This window comes from Silurus aristotelis (genome assembly GCF_946808225.1).
Source record: "Silurus aristotelis genome assembly, chromosome: 10".
NCBI classification, from domain to species: Eukaryota; Metazoa; Chordata; class Actinopteri; order Siluriformes; family Siluridae; genus Silurus; species Silurus aristotelis.
In genome coordinates this window covers 4,870,546-4,893,050 of record NC_139583.1, presented here as the reverse complement: position 1 = coordinate 4,893,050, position 22,505 = coordinate 4,870,546, and the positions used below count along the sequence as shown (strand labels likewise).

Here is a 22,505-nt window from a genome sequence, read left to right as displayed (position 1 = left end):
CAAAAGAGTTGGACAATGAACAAAGCTTGTGATTTTTAAAGGTGCTACATCTGGAGCACTGACTCACTTCTGTTGATTATCTTTAGTTTTCAGCAATAAACAAGCACATTACCCATGACTATATAAATTATGACTGCAAACTGAGAACATTAAGATTCCATGACCTCAGTTTAGTGTCTGATGGTTACATAATGTAATAATGAATACTGGGATTATTTATGCAGCAGAATCCTGCAAATATACTGAATTCGTAGTAGATTTGGTTTTAATGTTTGCCATTTTCACCTTCATATATAATTGTTTTTCTTATTAACTCTCGATTTTTATATTTTAGCATAATCTTTTACAGAAATTGGTCTACTTCTTCAGTCTACATTTCTATCCCAGGATTTATTTAAGGTTTAAAGCTGGAGTTTTAGTTCACTGCTGACAAAAACCCATTTTGGACACCACCAGCAAGTTATTTCAATAATTTCCAAAATAAGAAGATTGTCAGAACTGAATAGATTCTCAGCCATATATTGTTTTTCTCCTGAACTGTTATCACACATTTAAAGGCACACAATTGTATAGGAAGTCTTTGGATGCAGTAACATTACATTTTCCCTTTATTTGAACTAGGAGACCCAAACTTGTTCCAGCAGGACAATAACCCTGTGCACAAAGCCAGCTCCATAAACATATGGTTTGCATGGGTTGGAGAGGAAGATCTCCTGCTATAGAGCTCTAACCTTAACCCTACTGAGCACATTTGAGATTAATTCGAACGCTGATGCACCCCAGGACTTTACTAACACCCTTGTGGTTAAATTAAATCTCACAAATCTCCACAAAATGTAGTAGATCTTCCTATAAGAGCGGAGCTTATCATAACAGCAAATGGGGATTAAATGTAGAATGTTACAGTATGTTCAAAAAGCACATACAAACTTTTCCACAAAATTTTTGTCCATATCGCATAAACTGAACATTAGTTAGTGGGTTGGGTTGGGTTAGTGGTCAGGGATTCCAGGATTCGGTTAACAATAGCGCTGTTTGGATCAGAACAATTTTACTGACTTGCATCTTGGAATTTGTTCAGCAAAATCTCAATTTTGAATTATTATTATTTTGAGCACGAATCTCCTTAAGCACACTCCAAAATCTAGTTGAACATCTTTTCCAGAAGAGTGGACCTTATTATAACAGAAAATAAGGACTAAAGGTGGAATGAGATGTAAAAAAAAAAAAACACATGGATCTAATCGTCATGAGAAAACATGAGATGTGCCAAAAAATGCTCTTGACAGTCTCCAAAACAACCATGTAAACACTCATGCGTAATCCGAGCTCTTCTGATGTTTAGGAATCAGCCGTTGCATGCGGATTGTAGTTTTAAGTACAGACTGTGGTCAGGAAATAGAGATCGTTTAAATGCTAAAGAGACCTCCTGGTGCTTATGGGAGTATTGTATTTCATCATATAATAATGTCTTATTAAGTTTTTTCAGCTGTTATGAATGCGAAAAGCCAATTCCTTAGTGTTAGTTGAGTCAGAATTCACCCAGGAGGACTTTAATTCTGCTAAGAAAAAAGATGAATTTTTATGGAGGAAACACATGGAGTTCATTTAATGGCAACTTTGTAATCGGTGCTTAAATTGAAAGCACTCAATCTAATTTTTAGACAGTCAGCTGCAGAGAGACAGACTGAGCACGAGAACGCAGATCTTCCCACTTCGTCCAGGCCTGCCTCTGGATAGTGTTCTCTTATTTTGGAGGCCACTCTGTGCAGCTGGGGACGGTTTCTCATCAACGCCTTGGGTGGTTCCATTAAATTCCAGAGTAAGAACGGGAGCTTTAAGGATGGATTTGGGCTGTAGTTAATGTCAACAGTCTGCTACATTGACTCAGGAATACACTTTCTTTCTGATCACCATCACTGCACCCCACAACATCGTATATCTGCTATAAATGGACATTCGGTGCAACCCAGATGAGGATGGGTTTCCCTCTTGAGTCTGGTTCCTCTCAAGGTTTCTTCCTTATGCCATCTCAAGGAGTTTTTCCTTCACCACAGTCGCCACTGGCTTGTTCATCAGGGACAAACTTACACTTATAAAGAATATATAAATTTTTTATCACCACATTATCTGTGTAAAGCTGCTCTGAGACAATGTTCATTGTTGAAAAAAGCGCTATACAAATAAAATTGAATTAAATTGAATTAAGAGAGAACACGGAGAAAGCACAAATCTAGAGACGATGGGTGTATAAGTGTTTTTTTAAATGGAACGACAGCACAAAATAAATACCAGTGTAACTGAAGGCTATTGAGCTGCACTAATGGGCAGAACAACATTACGGCAGCTCCCACGTGGCAAAACGTCTTACTTGAAGAAAAAAAATAAACGCAAGCAGGAAACAGGAAGTCAGGCACAAATCTAGACCAAAAGAGAAAGTAGGTGAAAAAGACAACCAGCAACAGAGTGAAACTGTTTGTGGTGTTCACACAAAGAACATGCAAACTTCCTCTAGATCTACTTCCTGTTCCATACTCAGTCTGAATGGTTTCTTTCTCTGCACGATCACATCACTGTCCAATCATAGAAGCGTAGAAGAAAATGGATGTGGTTCTGAATATTAATTTTCGTTATTTTCTCTCGACATAAACATTATTTTCTCCAGATCAGTACTTCATTTTTCTATGTTCTAGAGGCAACTCATTATGTCGAGATCACGAGAGAAGAAATAAATATTATAACGCATGGCCTCTCTTAGGACTCCTGTAGAAAAAAGAGAAGCTGATAATATCAGCAAAAAAAGCTGATCAGACATCCAAGAAGATGTATCACATTTGTGTTTGGTCTTTATATTGTTTTATTATTAATGATTTTTCTTTCTTTAAGAACCATAAAATTTCTCTCATAATGCCAGATTAATATAATTAAAGTGGCCAAGCAGGTAGGAGGACATTTCGGAGACAAGGCATGAGAGGCACGATTGAGATATAATAGAAGTAGGGTAGAAGAATTCAGGAGGAAAAGAGGAAAGCCAAGGGGGAGATTTATGGATGTTCTGACGGAAGACATGTAGGTAGTTGGTTTGAAAGAAGCAAAGTGGTATGTAGACAGATGATCTGCTGCGTTAAATCTGCATGAACAATAACAAAATGAATACAACTTTGCAAAACAATGCATTATTCAGTCAATATTGATAGCTGTTACAGCTCCTGTTAGCTGATTAAAAAGGAACTCCTGCTGTAACTTGTCAACACTGAACCAACCCTGACATTACACATAACATTGTTGAGAACTGATGAAATGAAAGACAATAAAAGGCCCACTGCTGTTCTGAGCCTTTAATCAGGGCCATTCTGAAAGGGGGTTCAGGTCGGTTATTACGCCTCTGCTGGAGTCCTCAGCATGCAAACACTTCCTCAAGGCACGACATCGCTGACGAGCAGCCAATCAGCACTGCCCTGCTCAAACGGCATCCGGGAAGACGGAGCTAAAGTCGTTAAATGTCACGTACTCAGACTAACTGCAGGTGGAACATTAAACTCGATCACCTGGTTTTCATGCAAGTCCAGCACATCAAGCTTTTTCAGGCTGTCCAGACCACATACCCTCTGAATCCTGAAAGAACAAGAGAGAAGTGCAAGTTATATATATTTGTGTGTGTGTGTGTGTGTGTGTGTGTGTGTGTGTGTGTGTGTGTGTGTGTGTGTGTGTGTGTGTGTGTGTGTGTGTGTGTCCTGCTGGATATCTTTGCAACTATACACATCTTTCTGCCAACATACACTATTTGCCCAAAAGTGGGTGGACACTTGACCATCACTAAAATATTTATTTCCTCCCCAAAATGTTGGCACAAAGTTAAAAGTACACAATTGTATACAATGTTTTTGTATTCTGTAGCTATACAATTTGCCCATCACTGGAACTAAGATGCCCAAATCTGTTCCAGCACGACAATGTCCCTGTGCACAAATAGCAATATCCTGTACAAGACTCTGATCTTAAACTAATTAAGAATTACAAGCAAACTTAAAACCATTGAACAGCAAGGAGGAAAAGGGAAGTCATGCACAAAACTAGACAAAAAGAGAAATAAGGGGAATTTTACATGTAATTATTTAGGAGAATTATTCGATTTCTCATACGACCAGATTAACATAATTAATCACTGTTTTTCGAACCCTCTATCCTCTAAATGTAAAACACTGAATATCCTGTTCAGATCGCAGTCTGTACCTCAGACCTTCTCATTCAACTTCAGTGCCTGATCTAAAAAAAAAAAAAAAGCTCTTATAACTGAATGATCACAAATCCGCAAAGCCACATCCCAAAATCTAATGAAAAGTCTTCCCAGAAGAGAAGAGTGAACTTTACTGTAACAGTAAATGTGAAATAAATCAGGAATGAGATTTTCACCGAGCACATACAGTATGTGTGTACAAACATGTGTGTACAAAAACATTTAGCTATGTAGTATACTTTGCTGATGCAGGAAAACTTTATTATAAATCAATTATATCATATTTATTATATATCAATTATAAAATACAATTTATTATACAGAGCAGCTTTACACAGATATTGTGGTGATAAAACATATATATTATATTCTTTATAAGTGTAAATTGTATAATATAAATGTTACCATGCATGGAAGTGTTTTCTAAACTTGCCTTGGCCTCCTGTAAAGATCATGGTGGTGAAAGGGGTCTATCATGCCCTTATACAGAGAGACTTACATTAATCTCATTCATCAAACTGAGCAGCTATGTGGTTAAGGGCCATGCTCAGGGGCCCCAAGATTGGCAACTTGGTGTGGCTGGGATTTGAATTTACAAACGTCGGGTTTCCAAAGTCTAAAGCTTTAAGCTTCCAATGCAAGTTTTTCTGTTTTGACTTTTGGGGGTAGTCAGATCTTAAAAGGCTACAACGTAACTGAGATTCACACAAACAAGCAAAAAAAAAATTTATTAATTAATTAATTAATTTAAAAAAATGAATATATATATATATATATATATATATATATATATATATATATATATATATATATATATATATATATATATATATATATATATATACAGTGGGTACGGAAAGTATTCAGACCCCCTTAAATTTTTTACTCTTTGTTATATTGCAGCCATTTGCTAAAATCATTTAAGTTCATTCTTCTTCCTCATGAATGTACACACAGCTCCCCATACTGACAGAAAAACACAGAATTGTTGACCTTTTTGCAGATTTATTAAAAAAGAAAAACTGAAATATCACATGGTCCTAAGTATTCAGACCCTTTGCTGTGACACTCATATATTTAACTCAGCTGCTATACATTTCTTCTGATCATCCTTGAGATGGTTCTACACCTTCATTTGAGTCCAGAAATTTTTGATTATACTGATTGGACTTGATTAGGAAAGCCACACACCTGTTTATATAAGACCTTCCAGATCACAATGCATGTCAGAGCAAATGAGAATCATTAAGGTCAAAGGAACTGCCTGAAGAGCTCAGAGACAGAATTGTGGCAAGGCACAGATCTGGCCAAGGTTCCAAAAAAATTTCTGCTGCACTTAAGGTTCCTAAGAGCACAGTGGCCTCCATAATCCTCAAATGGAAGACGTTTGGGACGACCAGAACCATTCCTAGAGCTGGCCGACCGGCCAAACTGAGCTATCGGGGGAGAAGAGCCTTGGTGAGAGAGGTAAAGAAGAACCCAAAGATCACTGTGGCTGAGCTCCAGAGATGCAGTCGGGAGATGGGAGAAAGTTGTAGAAAGTCAACCATCACTGCAGCCCTTCACCAGTGGGGCTTTATAGCAGAGTGTCCCGACGGAAGCCTCTCCTCAGTGCAGGACACATGAAAACCCGCATGGAGTTCTCCAAGATGGTGAGAAATAAGATTCTCTGGTCTGATGAGACCAAGATAGAACTTTTTGGCCTTAATTCTAAGCGGTATGTGTGGAGAAAACCAGGCACTGCTCATCACCTGTCCAGTACAGTCTCAACAATGAAGCATGGTGATGGCAGCATCATGCTGTGGGGGCGTTTTTCAGCTGCAGGGACAGGACGACTGGTTGCAATCAAGGGAAAGATGAATGCGGCCAAGCACAGGGATATCCTGGACGAAAACCTTCTCCAGAGTGCTTTGGACCTCAGACTGGGCTGAAGGTTTACCTTCCAACAAGACAATGACCCTAAGCACACAGCTAAAATAACGATGGAGTGGCTTCACAACAACTCCGTGACTGTTCTTGAATGGCCCAGCCAGAGCAATGACTTAAACCCAATTGAGCATCTCTGGAGAGACCTAAAAATAGCTGTCCACCAACGTTTACCGTCCAACCTGACAGAACTGGAGAGGATCTGCAAGGAGGAATGGCAGAGGATCCCTGAATCCAGGTGTGAAAGACTTGTTGCATCTTTCCCAAAAAGACTCCTGGCTTTATTAGATCAAAAGGCGGCTTCTACTAAATACTGAGCAAAGGGTCTGAATACTTAGGACCATGTGATATTTCAGTTTTTCTTTTTTAATAAATCTGCAACAGTGTCAACAATTCTGTGTTTTTCTGTCAATATAGGGTGCTATGTGTACATTAATGAGGAAAAGAAATGAACCTAAATGATTTTAGCAAATGGCTGCAAAATAAAAAAGAGTGAAAAATTTAAGGGTGTCTGAATACTTTCCGTACCCACTGTATATATATATATATTAAAATTTCTTTGAAGAAAAATTCTTCAAAAACTGAAGGGAAAAAATTATATATATATATATATATATATATATATATATATATATATATATATATATATATATATATATATATATATATATATATATATATATATATATAATTATTATTATTTTTTTTTTTTATGATTTAAATTATTTTATTTTTTTTTCAGTTTTCCTAAGTTGTCTTTTTAAGAAATTTGACCGAATGAATGTTTTCGGAATGCTGAGTTAGAAAAACAGTGTAGATGGAGTGAGTACACTGGCATTTTGAGGTCAGACGGCTGCTATGCCTAGACAGGACTGTCCTTTGTATGAAGTGTGTAGATGGGAGAAGCCTTTCAATGGAGAGGAAATGCCAGCAGAAACTCAACACTACTATGAGCATTCATTATATGGCATAGCTGGCAGCTTAGTGGCACAGACAGAACAAGGTCCCAGTTTGTAGCCCAGGAGGCAAAAGGGCAGACCTGTGCAATTATATCTCAGTGGCATTTAACGACATTTAGTTAATGACTTCAAACAACGTGAACGACAGGGGAGGATTTTAACTGTGGAGAGGTTCAGTAAGGGGTTAAGCAGGCTGTAAATTAGGTTTAAATTGTTGATGACATTATCACATTCCAGAACAGCATGTCTGATATAGATGTGTGAATTGTATACCTGCACACTTTTATTAGTGACGAACAGAAGGAATGAACTATAGCCGAAATGTTTACAACTGGAAGGAGCTACTGCAAATCCAATTCCAAAAATGTGTGTAAAATCTAAACAAAAACAGAGTACAGTGATTTTCAAACCTCATAAACCCATATTCTATTTACATTTTATTCATATTTAAATTAAGGGGAAAAAAAGGCTGTAGCATATTTTAAAAAAGTTGGGAGGGGGGCAACGAAAGTCTGGAAAAAGTAAGTGTTTTTAAAATCGTTTAAAAACTGTTTTAAAAACAGTTGGAGAAATATTTTGCAACCAATGTTAGTGGACAACAGGTCAAAGGTTCTGAGTCTCTCAGAAATAAAAGTTAGGTAGAGCTTCACCAATCTGTGAAAGACTGTGTCTACAAAATGTGGAACAAGGGTGAAAATCATTATTGGATGGCTGTGATCTTCGGGCGCTCAGGCGGCACTGCATTTAAAACGGTGATGATTCTGTAATGGAAATCAACGCATGGGCTCAATAACTCCTCCAGGAATCATTGTCTGTGAACACAGTTTGCCATAAATCCACATATTCAGGTTAAATCTCTATCATGCAAAGAAGAAGGCATGCGTGAACATTACGCAGAAACGCTGCCATCCTCTCTGGGCCAGAGGTTCATTTCAAATGTACTGAGGTGAAGTGGAAAACTGTTCTGTGGTCAGATGAGTTGAAATCTTAATTTCTTTTTGAAAACCATGGACAGTAGGTCCACCGGACTAAAGAGGAGAGGGACCATTTGAGAAAATATTTTTGGGAATTGGGGTTGTATTTATTAGTCTTTATTTAAACTCATCTTCAGTTCCAGGCCATGTTACACACATCCTGTGACTCAAACGTCGGGACCCAGAGTACATCACATGACATCAGCATCAACAAGGATGTTTACAGCATCAACGGTAAATGCATAGCGTTGTATATACAAGTATTTGCTTTCGATAAGTCAACATGCAGGCTTGTTCAATTCGCTTGTACACACCTGTTCTTGCCGAGCATAAGCACCCTAAGGGAGCAAAGAGGGGATACGGCCGTCATGTCAATCAAGTGGTTGTCGTAGAGATCGAGGAAGACGAGGTGTCGTAGGTGAGACAGGTGTGGGAGGTGAGAGATCAGGTTGTGCTGAAGGTTGAGAAAGCGGAGCTTATTCATTCCTACCAGGTTTGGCAATTCCATCAGGCCACGACTACACAAACACACACACACACACACACACACACACACATACACACATACATTCATACATATATCATTTCATAATCACAGTTTTGCCATAAACTCCCCACCAGAGCTGTGATGAATTCAATGAGATGACAATGTAATTATTTGTTAATCGGACGGGGCCAATTTGAGGTATTTGTTTTAGCAAGTTGATGGGTGTGCTCTTGTTTTTGCTCTGTTTGCTGTGTGCACGCTCTTTTGAGAAAAGTGCCCATAAAAGCATGGGCACGTCGTGATATCATGAAGAGAACCAAAGATATTCTGAAACTTATACAAACCCAAAAGGAGAGTCTTTGGCACAGACATACTCTGCCATACGTCCACATCGTTTATTGAAACTTTAACCATGTTTAGCATTGGAATCCAACTCTTTAACTGTGTAAATAAAATTAAACGTCCCTTTAATGTACTGTAATCTATTGAATCTACTGACTAATGGGATCAGAAAACACAAAAAAAATCCTTGTGTTCCATGAAAGAGTCATAAATCTTTTTAGGAACTTTGCTGCCCCCTTTTGGCTAATACCTGAATTTCGTCGATCATTAACTAATGAGTCGGATTGAGTGTTTGGTTCTGCTGCACAGGAGCACTGCGCAGGTTTATTGTTTCCTCCACCACCTACAGTGCACCTACTTCAACTAACAAAGAGTTTTAATCACTCACAGAACACCAGACGCATTACATGTGTACTGCGGAAGCATGAAAAAAAAAATGCAGCCCAATTACACAATGTGATTGTGGAACTGTATTACAATGAACTGGTGCAATTCTAGTGAAGTCTTGCTGCATTTATTTGAACTACATATTTTCACATGAAATGTATGATAATCTATATAGAGCCTGGGAATTTATTAGAAGTCTTACCAAGCACAGAATATAGTATTTAATTGCTTAATTAATTAATTGCTTATGCAGGTTTATCAATCAGTTACCAAAACTCAATACTCTGCACATACACAAAAACATCCCTTTACAATGTGAATAACAACATAGACAACTACTGAATTTACCTCCGCAGGACTTTGCACAAGGACCTCTTTCGTGTTTACATTGCACACTGTATGCACTCTGTATACACCGACCAGGTATAACATCATGACCATTTGCATGGCACATTGCATGCTGCACACTTTATATATGTACATACTGTTTTCCCCCTTCTCTCTTTTCTTGCATTTGCACTACAGTAATTTTGTAAGTTTGTAATTTAAGTCTAATTCCATTTATGCCCCCCGTTTATTTCCTTTCTAATGTATATATCATAGGCTGCTGAAGGATTCACAGATTACAAATCTCATTGTACAGTGTTAGTCTGTTTACTGTAAATGTGAAAATAAACTGTTGAATCTTAAATCTAAGACCTGATGGCTATTATACTCAAGACCAGGGGTCACCAACATTTTGAAACCGAAAGCTACTTCTTGGGTACCGATTAATGTGAAGGACTACCAGTTTAATACACACCAGTCGAAATAACACACAAGTTCTGAAATAACAAATTTGCTCAATTTACCTTTAATTATATGCTATTATTAATAATTGAAGATATTCATCTTTATCTAGTCATCTATATTTTTATATTGTGATTTTTCAAATTCACACTAATGCAAATGCGATTTTAAAAAAGAATAGCGACAAAAAATTCGATGCAGCTCACTGGTAAATGGCGCTATGGTGAGCTATTTTTAAAAAAGGCCCGTAGGCGACTCATGTGGTCCTTGCGGGCGACCTGGTGCCCGCGGGCTCCATGTTGGTGACCCCTGCTCTAGACTGTATTTAATTAACGCTGTGACAAAAGCTTTAAACGAAATCTGTTTATTAACAGCAAGTCGGTATATACCCTAGAAATCTGCCGTGTTTATGTATTAAATAACAGCTTTTTGTCCATTAAGGAAAGTCCAGGAATAAAGTTTGTTTCCTCGCTTATACGGTATTCTCCCAACTATAACCGAGCATTTCTGCAGAAGAATCTATATCTCTTTTTAAATGTCAATCATAACAAAACAAAACACAACAAAGAAATACTTTGCAAAATGCAAAATCGCAGCTTCGCACTGGAGACTCCTTCTCTAAATATTCAACTTCATCATACCGCTTTCGGCTTCTCCCAGTAGGGGGCGCCAAAGCAGATCATCCGTATTCATAATCCGCATGTTTGATTTGGCACATGTTTTTACGCTGGATGTCGTTCCTAACGCAACCCTCCCCATTTATCCGAGCTTGGGACCGGCACTAAGAGTGCACTGGCTTGTGCAACCCTAATGGCTGGGGTTGGTTCCCTGACTGGAAATCGAACCCGGGCCGCAGCGGAGAAGAGCGCCGCATCCTAACCACTATCATATCAACCATGTTTTTTCTGTTGAAATAACCCTTTTCAAGGCTTTGCTTTTCAGCCATATATTATTCACAGAAACGACTCTGAGAGCAGCGATTATCTAATGATACGCTGTTTATTCCTCTACCGTGTCAAAGAGTTTCCCTTATTGATAAACATCTATTATTAATACCACCTCTGCCTTTTCACCCTATAATTACACTTCCATTAAAAAGAATAGAACATGCTTTTGTCCTTGATATTCATAAAGAACTCTCAGTTATGTTACTATTTGTCACGTTCCTGCACGTGTGATGGCTGTATGTTACACGTGAGCATGAGGATAAATCCGTGCCTGCCTCGGGTTAAAGCCTGCGAGAACTATATATAAACACATTGACGTCAGAAGTCGACTGAACAACCTACCGATCGAAGTCCAGGCGATCCAGGATGACAGGATTGTCGTTCCTGCAGGAGAAGTCCACTGGAAAACCCGCAGCAGATCTGTCATTCGGTGCCACCGGATCACCTGCAGGAAAATGGCGATCACGCTGTTATTGACATAATGTGTGTTGAAGCTTTTAAGGAAATGGCGATGAATTTTCTATAACTGCAGCTCTGAGAGTAGTACGGTTTTTGTCTTAATTAACACACACGGTATCACAGGGACTTGAATGACGGATTCTGCATGTAAACGGGTGTAAAAATGATACGAGGCGTTTTCAAAAGGATTTTACATTAACGAATGGAGTCCAAGGTTAAAATCGCTTTGTAACTATCCTGAGTTTGTTTGTTTGTTTGTTTATTGTTTTTAATGCCACGTCAGCAGCATTTCCATGGCAAGATCAAGGCAGGAATGATGAGATGTAATAGCATTTTACGGCAGAGTTCAGTGACTGTATGGAGTCCTTCAGATTAATTCAGATGGATAAATAGTCTGGTCATGTCTGGATTCAAAATGGAAGTGAAATTGTTTCTTGTCACAGCACAGGGTCAGCATACGCTTCAGCACCCTGGGAACACAGAGGGTTAAGAGCCTTGCTCGAAGGGCTCCAAGAGTGGCAGCTTGGTGATACTTGTGCTTAAACTCCTGACCTTATGATCAGAGCTTTAACCATTGAGCTACCACTTTCTACCACAAACTTCAGGTTTTCAACCCCACAAATAGTCCTCAGGACAGAACCACACTTTATGGACCAAAGGTTGTGGACACCTGAGGATTTACGTGGTGCTTGTGTAGATTTGTGTTTATTCAGCCATATGAGGGTGTTTGAAAAATCAGATACTGATGTAGACTGAGATGAGAAGACCTGGGGTGCAGTAAGTGTTTTAATTCATCCCAAATGTGTTTAAAAGGATTTGAGCTCAAAAGTAGAAGATCTTCCACTTTGTGCACAGGGGCATTGTAATGCTGGAACAAGTTTTAGGTCTCCTAGTTTAAGAAAAGATAAAATAGCACATCCAGAGACATTGTATACAATTGTGCATCTCCAACATAGGAGAACCACACATGGCTGGAGAACTCAGGTGTCCCAATATATGTATTTTAAATCGATTTGAAATAAGTATCTCTTTAGCTGACATTAGCAACTATTCCTACTCCTACACTGTACATACGTTTATAATGTGTGCAAGACCGTTTCTCGTTCAGGTTCACACAAGAGTTCTCACCGACTGGGTTTAAGACCACCGGGGCCTTGCTGTGTGTGTAGGTGAGCTCGGCGCTGTGGTTGACTCGCTTTCCTTTTCCCCTCTTGATAGTCAGTGGAGGGGGCGTTAGGGCGTGCGCCGACCCTGGGGACGCTTTCGCGAAACCCAGGACTGGTATGTGGAGAGTTTTACCATACATAGCGAGCCTGGGGTCTGCACAAAGAGCGTGTGTTAGGAAGGGAAACTCATAACACTAGCAATTCTTGAGATCTTGTTTTTTTTATTCAGTGTATCCAGTGAGTGAGTGCTGAGACTGCGAATACCTTCCCTCGATGGAGTAGCTTTGAAGGCGTCCATGTTGGCTTTTGTGACGTCATTTGGAAACCGTATGTCAAGCTGTGAAGTGAATAGGAGTAGATAAGGACAAGGCGGATATGCGATCATTATTAACCAGTGTCTTGCTCACAGACTAAATACCATCGAACATACAGGCCTGGGGATGAGTTTCTCTGGCTGAAAGGATTTCACTGCTGCTAAATGCATCTTCTTGCTGTTTACCTGTAGAATGGAAACATGACAAAATACACCCGGATTCAAATATTCTCTGACTGTATAAATATATGTTTCACTTGGGTTGAAAGGAACCCTTTTCAAGGACACACCTTATTATTCACAGGTTTTTCTTTAGCATTTTAAAAATTGTATAATAACAGTGAAGACATTGAAATGATAACAGAACAAATATGGAATTATGTACTGAAAAAAAAAAAACACTAAATAAGCCAGAATATGTCTCTCAGTCAGATTTATGAAGGTAGGAAAAGTTCTCAAACAATCTTGAAGGAGTTCCTACAGGTGTTGAGTACTTGTTAGCTGCTTCTCCTTCACTCTCCAGTCTTAAAACCATCTCAGTTGGATTTAGAACGGCCGATCATCCTCTATACAGCAAACAAAGACACTTGGGGTTTCATTTAAAGGTCTTTTTTAAAGGATTTTTGAATGACTGACTTTCATTTCTTAAAGTAATGATGGACTGTTTTTTCTCTTTACTTTTGTGTGTTTCTTGCCATAATATGGATTTGTACATAGCACTATAGAGCTATTTATAGGAGCCTGTTTCATTGTAGCATCTGATAGTTTTGGAGACATAGTTTGCCAAACTAATATTTAAAGTATCAATAAATTTTTTGTTTTCCAAAAACACCATGTTAGTTCATTTCCACCATCATCATCATCAGTTTTAGCTGCCTGGAGTGAAGATGAGCTGTAGACAGAGCTCAGTAGGCCTATTAGTGAACAGCAACCAGAATGCAGGAGATAAACTGCATTATTTATTTAGTCAGATTTGTTTGGGGAAAGCATGTACTGTAATGTACTGTAGCCCGATTGTCCCATGAGGAAAAAAGAAGAGCATGTGGGAATGATTGGCACAAACAGTTTCTTGAGATAATATCGGCTGTTCATATTGTTCATTTCTGTGACTCTGACTCAGCTTTTCGACTCATGTTCAACAATTCTGCCTGCCTGTCTTTCTATCTATCTATCTATCTATCTATCTATCTATCTATCTATCTATCTATCTATCTATCTATCTATCTATCTATCTATCTATCCATCCATCCATCTAGCATTATTATTATTATTATTATTAAAAGTCACACCTCTCCTTACACAATCCATCCATCCACCCTATCACTCATCTATCTATCTATCTATCTATCTATCTATCTATCTATCTATCTATCTATCTATCTATCTATCTATCTATCTATCTATCTATCTATCTATCTATCTATCTATCTATCTATCTAATTAAAAGCGTGACACCCCTCCTTTCACAACCCATCCACTCACTCACTCACTCACTCATTCATCCATCCATTTATCTATCTATTTTTTTTTTTTTTTTACCGTGGGTGTAAGAAAGTGTCCTTGGGTTTCGCGTCCGTGTTGTTGATGAGCCCTCATGTCCACCAAAAAATAAAAGAAATAAAATGATAATTACACTTATCTCCTACCAAACTTCCGGCTCTGAACTTTTCGTGTTTATTTACGTTTTAAATGCGTGTCAGATGCAAACTCGTCGCGTTTATTATTATTATTATTATTATTATTATTATTATTATTATTATTATTATTATTAATAGTAATAATAAAATAAAAAACTTATCTACGTTTATAATTCTAAATGAAACACACGGAAGCTCTCAGTGCTGTGATCAGAGCAGCGCCTCTGTTTATTTGTCTCCGTAGTAACCATCATTCATTATTAGTTACGGTTACATCCCGTGTCACATAAAAAAGGTTCCGGATAGCAGAACGGACGCAATAAATGGTTCCGAGGAAGACTTCTGGGAGGGCGTTTAAATTGTATTAAATGTTGGGATAACTTTTTCTGTATTCAGTCATCTTAGTTAATTGTACAAATAAAAAATGACTATAACATTAGATAACACTATGACTCTATGCTACAGTTATTTTCAAGTGTAGTGTGTTAGCATTGTGTTTAAAGTTAATATTATGGGTTACTTATTTATCGTAGTCAAGCATGAACATGATTATTTTTGTTTATTTACTTTATCAAAGTTTATTATTACTCACATGGAAGAATGAAGCTGAAGGACAATGATAATTATTCTATCGCATATCTCCAAACAAAGAAATAAACATTATGTTAACACACAAATTTCAAAGATCAATCAATCAATCAATCTATCTATCTATCTATCTATCTATCTATCTATCTATCTATCTATCTATCTATCTATCTATCTATCTATCTATCTATCTATCTATCTATCAGTCTGTCTAGTGCATTATAGAATAACAGAACGCAGTAGAATTCGTGAATCTGATTAGTCAGAAGGTTCGATTCATATTTCAGCAGCTTTGTTGCTGCACGTGTCGTCCAATAAAACGTGTGTATTCAATGTGACAGAAACAAAGAAGAGAGACTGATGAGGGAACAAGCATTTATAGCTGCTATAGCAAGTGATAAACGGGTCCTGACTCGTCTCGTAGATGTTTCACGGCACGAAATGTAGCTCAAAACAGTACCACGCTGTTCATTACTAAACTGAAAATTGCAACAATTTGCAAATTACTGTCATATAATGATAATCAAAGTCGACACAATGTGGCGTTATTTGAAAAATAATCCACTCAGCTTCACACCACCCGGCCATTATAACAGCACATCTTGAAGTGCATTATTCCTTGTATTTTGCCACGATAATGACAAATAAATAGGGTATTATTGTGCTTTTGCTATTCCTAGAATATGGGTAGAATAATTACCCGTCTAGCGAGCCTGGGTATTGTTTAGCCACTGCTTCTATTTGTGCATAACGCACGAGGACTTGGTCTGTCTTTACTCTCCAGGGTGCAGGAGTCTGTCTATAAATATCCTGACTGAGTCAGAGACAGGGAGGGGGGTGTGGTGCTGCAACATGTATCCAAGCAGCACGCCATCAAATGGAAGATTTAAACCCAAAAGGAGTAAAAGCATGGCCAAAGAAGGTCAGAAAAACAGGCTAAGAACAAGCCATAAGGCTCAAGCAGTACGAAAGCTTGTAGAGAAGGACAGCAAGTGCAGGAGCAGCCCATAGGTACAAAAACAGCATGATGTCATTAGTTTGCATGAGGAGTGGCACTGGGGTTGCAAAACAAAAATGCATCTCTGTAGGCCTGTCATCTCATCAAGCATTGACAGCATGTAGAGAGGAATATAGGGCACTAATTGTCTCCATACAGAATAATACAATTATGCTTGTCACATTAAACGCCATGCAAATTGTCTTTCAAATTGCCCCCCCTTCTCCAGACGGCTCTGCATTTGCACCTCATCAGCATTCTCGTCACAGGGTTGAATTGACGTACCACAGACTGCCTTCTTAACTGTGCAGAAGGACTCGTCAATGACACGTCTCAACCCTGAGCCACAGCCGGTCCCTATAGATCTATAGATTAGGCCTGGATGATGTGTTGCTTATATGATGAAAATTTTTGCTCAATAATGGAATTTGCACTACAAAGCAAAATGTGTTGCAACATGCAAAACATCTACCACACTACATGCTCTGGCCTGATTTCTCATCTTCCTGCTGTAACCCCTGGTTCATACTGATGCACCATTTTTTCTTTTTTTTCTGTGCACAAATTTGCACCCTTATTTTCTCCATACCCCATAAGCAAATCCTATCACAACCCCAGTGGAGTGAGTGGAAAAGCCTCTTAACCACTTGGCATTAGATGAGAAGTGGGTCGGACTGTTTAATTGCTGTACCTTCTGCCTCCTAATTGTTTAATTGCATTCAGGTGAAATTATCAGGAGGTTCAAACCCTATATAAGTCATAAGCACCAGAAAGAAATGCCAGGCTCCTGTAACATCAATGCAAAAGAAAAAAAAAAAGAAAAAAAAAAAAAAAAAAAACGAGTAAAAGAAAAACTCGAAATTGCACAGTAATAGGAATAAGAAACACGATGCAGGTTTTAGTGAACGCCTTTTTGCGCTTTCTCTCCTTCCTACTTCCTCCTTCTTGGCTCCAGCTCGCGTTTCGCTGGTGGGTTGGGGGAGATGAGTGCGGAGCCTCGCCGTGGCCCAATCGGGTCGCTGCTCCTGCGCGCACAAAGCCTCTTATTGCGCACGAGGAAGTGACAGCGAGAGGAGACTCCCGTCCTCCCGGTCGCGTCTCGTTTGCCGCCGCTCCTGCGCCCTCCGCCGCCGCTCTTCCTTCTCCCCTTGCGGACGGCTCGGGGTTTCCGTGGCGCCGGTCCCGAGAAGCGCGGAGCTCGCCGCTGTGCGATCATCCAGCGGGAGGCGTCGTCGAGGACCTCGAGGCAGCGGGGTGTAGAGCGCGCTGGTCCGCCGCCACGGTCATGAGCGCGGCTACGGAGCTGCCGCCGAACACGGTGGATGTAGTAAGCAGCGATGCTTCCGAAGCCGCCGAGGCGGCCGCGCTTCCCTCGTGCTTTCCGGATCAACGCCTGCGAGAGATGGGCACTCCGGTAACCATAACCGTGGCCATTCAGGCGGCGGAGGACGAGGAGCCTGAGGAGGAGGAGACCATCAACAGTGAAGACGAAATTCTGAGGCACGAGAAATCGAGGTATTTGATGAACTGATCGATTAATCAGTTTTTATAGAAGCTTATAACGCCTTTGTGAACAATCGACACCCACAAAGACACCAGTGTGTGTTTGAATTTATGTTGTGTCTTGGTTTTAATTGCACATGTCCAAGTTTATCTTAAATACTTTGCATACCTTACATATATACATGTACTGCATATAGCTGTGACCCATACAGCTGATTTATTTATTTAACTTAGTGCTCATAAATAATAATAATAATAATAATAATAATAATAATAATAATAATAATAATAATGCATGTGCATTACATAACTCTCAATCCAAACCCGGTCTATAATTAACTGCCCCTGACTGCAACTCAATGCAAAATAACTGAGCACCTGTAAACCATGCCTTGATGACGTCACTGGCCAGAATGGTGCCAGACCTGTTGCTCCATTATTTTCTTTCCCCTCCTTTACGTCATCAGGGCTGGATTTACTGTCCACTGCCTTGTGTACGAAATGTTTCATGGCCAATGCTTTCCAGTCGTCTTTCTTTCATCATATTAATGTTGCCCTTTTTTGTTGTTGTTTTTTGTTTTTGGCAACTCTGCATTTTCTCCACCCGAACACGCCCAAAGGTTCACCTTTATTACCGTTTGACTTGCATGTAACGAGGTTTTAAAAATAGGTGCAGGGCCGTCACTAAAACGTGAAGTCAATGAGCAGGATTGAGCATTCCAGAGCGAGACATTTTGGCAGGTTGTTACAAGTTTTCTAGACAAGCATGAGGTGAAATCTACTACGAAGCCGGCTATTAGATATGTAGAGCACAGTATTGTCATGTTTTAGATGCAGTGAGTTCAGATTATGCATTCTGGTGTTTAGTGCATTTTAGGCATTTTTTTTTTTGAGGGAACGTTTCCTTTTTTAGCGCCCTTTGTCAGGCCGGTTTCCCTCCCGCTATTCACTTGTTGAACGTGGTAAATGTTTTTACTTGTTGCCATCCAGCTTTAAGAGTGTAGGAGTCCACAGAAAGCCAGTGAGTCATTGGTTTTAATTAGATTCCTGGCTCTTATCAAGCAGGCAACTAGTGTAATCATGAACAGGAATTATTGAAGTGCTGATCTGTGCCTCGAGTGCACGTTCCCCAATTGTGGCACATCTTCGAAGGCTCCTGGCAAGATCACATGCTCTCGACCACTTGGTAGCCCCCATACAGTCAAACGGAGATGCCATTAAATTGGTGTACTACATAACTTGGAGCGAGTCTCGCAGCGTTTCTGTAGTCGTCGTGTTTTAATCCTAAACCGTATTTCCTGTTTTCCCTCAGCGGCGCTGGCACCAGTGGTGGCGAGCTTGAGGAGGAGAGCTGGCAGCCCCCAGATGCTGAACTGACCCAGAAGCTCATAGCTCAGATCGAGTACTACCTGTCGGATGAGAACCTGGAGCACGACGCCTTCCTGCTCAAGCACGTTCGGCGCAATAAGCTCGGCTTTGTCAGCGTCAAGCTGCTTACTTCTTTTAAGAAGGTTGGTAGCGAGAAGCTCGGAGAATCTATTACTGCGTCCGGGAGAACTGACAACTGTTACGCAAGCTGTCAATTGGGCGTATGAATCATGTTTAAAAAAGGCTGCACTTCATAAAGGCAGCCTTTTGATCAAACAAAACGCTTGGTTTCTTTCTGGCTTTCTGATGCCACTGATTGGCATTTCTATTTGAATATAAATTGAACTGCATCCCAAGTGTCACTGTTCAGTTTGCTACAACAGCTATTTCGGACTACCTGCATTTGTCCCTGTGGATATTGGACAGAGGCGTTTTTTTTTTTTTTTTGCATCTGTTGCAACCAGCTTTCTAATTTCCCCTTTCATTTCTCGCACGTGGTGTATATCTCAAATCATTAACAGTACAGGAAGTTCAGTCGCACAACCTCACAGAGGCTGGTTTTATCATCGCTTATAAACGTGAACAAAATCACCAAATTGAATTGTACCATTTGGGTCTAATTTAACCTAAGCTATAATTACTGAACAAGAGCGACGCGCCCTGGTAATTACCAACCTTCTAGGTAACTGATAACACAGCGTGGGATGGTAACTGAGGATGCTTTGCCTTTTTATTAACTTTCAATGCCTGTGCTTCAATGCTTTAGATCAATCGTTGTCTCAGTAGTCGCATTTGTCTGGCAAATGGGGGGAAAAAAAAATATAAAAGTGTAAAGGAATGTAGAATTTAGGGAGGCGGTAATCTCCTGGATACTGTTTGGCAGGGTTGATGGTTCAAGCTATGGTGTTGCCACTTTTGAAAGGCCCCTGAGCAAGGCTTTTATCCTCTGTACTCAAGGGGTGCTGTATCTTTGCTGACCTTGCGCTCTAACCCCTGCTTCCTACATTGCTGGGATATGCAAATGTTTGTTCATAACATTCTTTAAAAATATACGTATATATTTCTTACATTACCTGTCTTAATGTTTGTTCATAATAGATTTGCTATTGAACTGACCTGGATCTCAGTAGTAGGTTTGTTTAGACCCCTTTTACTAGGCTTTGTTTTTGTTTTTTTTAATACTTACAATTCACAAGTAACAATACTTGAATAGTTACAATTAAATATGGTGATTTTGCACCTTTGCTCCCAGGTGAAGCACTTGACAAGAGACTGGAGGACTACAGCATACGCACTGCGCCATTCCACCCTACTGGAGCTGAATGAAGAAGGCCGGAAAGTTCGCCGCAGGACGAGCGTGCCCGTGTTCGCCAGCGAGTCTCTTCCGAGCCGCATGCTGCTCCTGAGTGAGCTACAGCGCTGGCCTGAGCTAGGTGTGGCTTTGGCAGGTGAAGGTGGGGCAGGAGACGGGAGCCCTGGGGCAAACCCTGCCCAGCAGGAGCGGCTCATGGAGCTTCTGCTCAAGGCCTTTGGCGCATACGGCCCAATCGCCTCTGTGCGTGTGCTGAAACCTGGCAAAGACCTGCCACCTGATCTAAAGAAGTTGAGTGGTCGCTATTCACAGCTGGGCACTGAGGAGTGTGCCATTGTCGAGTTTGAGGAAGTGGAGGCGGCTGTGAAGGCTCATGAGGCTTACACAGGTCAGCAGGGAGACGGGAAGGGCTCAATGGGGCTCAAGGTGGTGCTGATTGGCACCAAGCCACCTAAAAAGAAGGTATCCAAGGAGAGGCAGCGGGAGGAGAACGGAAATGGAGGAGGCGGAGGAATGCGCAAGAGCCGCTCGCTGAACAGCCGTGTGCGTGAGCTTCAGTATCACGGAGACGACTCGGCCTGCAGCTCCTCTGAAACAGAAAGCAACCCCACCTCACCTCGGCTCGGCCGCAAGTCGCGCTCATGCAACAAGCTGAGTCCTGGAGGCTTCCATTTAAGCCCGGCTGTGTCTCCACGCTCCAGCCCATGGAACAGCCCACGAGCCAGCCCTTGTTCTCAACGCAAAGCCCCTCCTAATGCCCGCTCACCTCTAGCCAGTGAGGGCAGGTTGAGCCCTGAGGCTGGACGCCGCTGGGCTGATTATTCCTCAGACAGCAGTTTGACTCCTTCAGGAAGCCCGTGGGTGCAGCGCAGGAAGCAGGTGGCCAGTCAGGAGAGCAGCCCAGTGGGGAGCCCCATGCTGGGCAGAAAGATCCAGAACGCAGACGGCCTTCCCCCTGGCGTTGTGCGCCTGCCCAGGGGTCCGGATGGCACACGTGGGTTTCATGCAGTGTTGATGGCAGAACGGGGCAAAACTGCATCCACTCAAACCTGACTTGAACCAGGGGGAGCCTCACCTCTCCCAAAATGGCAGCACTGAACTATAGCAGTGAGGTTTATGCATCGTATACCACACTATCATTAAGATATAATTCTGCAAAAAAAGGGCCACTGTTTCACATCATTGTTTGGGTTTTGTAATCTCCTTTTCCTATGGATATTTCTTTTATTTTTGAGATGGGCAATTCTAATCAGACTTTCGGTATGACATGAAAGGGATGAGGGCAAAGCTCAGGTCACTCCACATTGGATAAGTAAAATCTTTAGTTTTTTATTTTTTATATTTTTTTATTTGATGTGGACAGTGGTTTAGGCATATGGATTTGGATGCCTTGTAACCAAAAAGCAGCAATGAAATTGTGACCAGTTTCTTTCCAGAAATTAAGTAGTCACTTTTTTTTTTTTTTTTTGAAGTTTTAATTTGCTTTTTAATACTTTGCCCTTTTTTTCTGGACTATTTTCTGTTCTATCTAAGGGATTGCTATTTTTTTGCAGGAATGTGGTTCATAGAATTTCAACTCGATCTGATAAGCCTTATCTGTTTTGTTCAAGTGTAGCCTGGAAGGGATGGGAGGTAGGTAGTGAGGATCCAGCCTGGCTTCGGCATGTAAATATGCTTTGCTATTGCCTTTACAGTCGAGTGAAGGCGAAGTACTGCACAATTCATACTGTACAAAATAAATCACTGCAATGGCATTCATTTGCTGTTCATTGCCTCTTCTGAACTTCATGCCCGGTTGCTCTGTGACTTATTTGTATTCATTATGTTAATCCTGTGCGCATGTTTGTATAAAAAATAACGTGGTTCGTTGTGGTGCTTGGGGATCTCCAGGAGCGGTTCATGATTTGCTCCACTCTGCACATCAATCACATAATCAACTCGAATAATCATTAGCTTGAAGCTGCAATGGCTGCTGGATATATTTGAGGAACTGCTCCTTTTCCCACTCTAACACCCTTGTGGACTGCAATCATGTGTTGACCTGATTATTCTAAAAATCGCCACCGTAGTTTGGCAGTAGAAATGCTTGGCTTGGTTCAAACAGCAAGAAAGCA

General features: G+C 40.4%; 2 protein-coding genes across 2 annotated transcripts in view; one reads left to right on the top strand and one right to left on the bottom strand.

Annotated features, from left to right (window-relative positions):
• The window catches only part of lrrc49 (leucine rich repeat containing 49), a 47,162-nt gene extending 30,263 nt beyond the window's left edge, over positions 1-16,899 (bottom strand). Inside the window, exons 1-7 of the mRNA XM_083552359.1 lie at positions 14,526-16,899; positions 13,104-13,172; positions 12,938-13,010; positions 12,636-12,827; positions 11,391-11,493; positions 8,411-8,614; positions 3,549-3,615 (exon numbers count right to left, since the gene is read on the bottom strand). Coding sequence (XP_083408485.1) covers positions 3,549-3,615; positions 8,411-8,614; positions 11,391-11,493; positions 12,636-12,827; positions 12,938-13,010; positions 13,104-13,172; positions 14,526-14,582 — 765 coding nt within the window. The 5' untranslated portion in view covers positions 14,583-16,899. The remainder of the gene's footprint in view (positions 1-3,548; positions 3,616-8,410; positions 8,615-11,390; positions 11,494-12,635; positions 12,828-12,937; positions 13,011-13,103; positions 13,173-14,525) is intronic.
• Positions 16,900-17,037: 138 nt separating this feature from the next.
• On the top strand, positions 17,038-22,179 carry larp6a (La ribonucleoprotein 6, translational regulator a). The gene is made up of 3 exons (XM_083552388.1): positions 17,038-17,723; positions 19,024-19,222; positions 20,332-22,179. Exons 1-3 carry the CDS (start codon positions 17,098-17,100, stop codon positions 21,442-21,444), a joined length of 1,938 nt encoding a protein of 645 aa, XP_083408514.1. The 5' UTR covers positions 17,038-17,097; the 3' UTR covers positions 21,445-22,179.
• Positions 22,180-22,505: the final 326 nt, after the last annotated feature.

What these genes read in the sequence shown, in the direction of transcription:
- larp6a (XM_083552388.1), top strand. Translation starts at nt 17,098, where the DNA reads ATGCAGGTTTTAGTGAACGCCTTTTTGCGCTTTCTCTCCTTCCTACTT. An exon ending in CTGAGGCACGAGAAATCGAG is followed by an intron (nt 17,724 to 19,023) that starts GTATTTGATGAA and finishes GTTTTCCCTCAG; the next exon opens with CGGCGCTGGCACCAGTGGTG. An exon ending in TGCTTACTTCTTTTAAGAAG is followed by an intron (nt 19,223 to 20,331) that starts GTTGGTAGCGAG and finishes CTTTGCTCCCAG; the next exon opens with GTGAAGCACTTGACAAGAGA.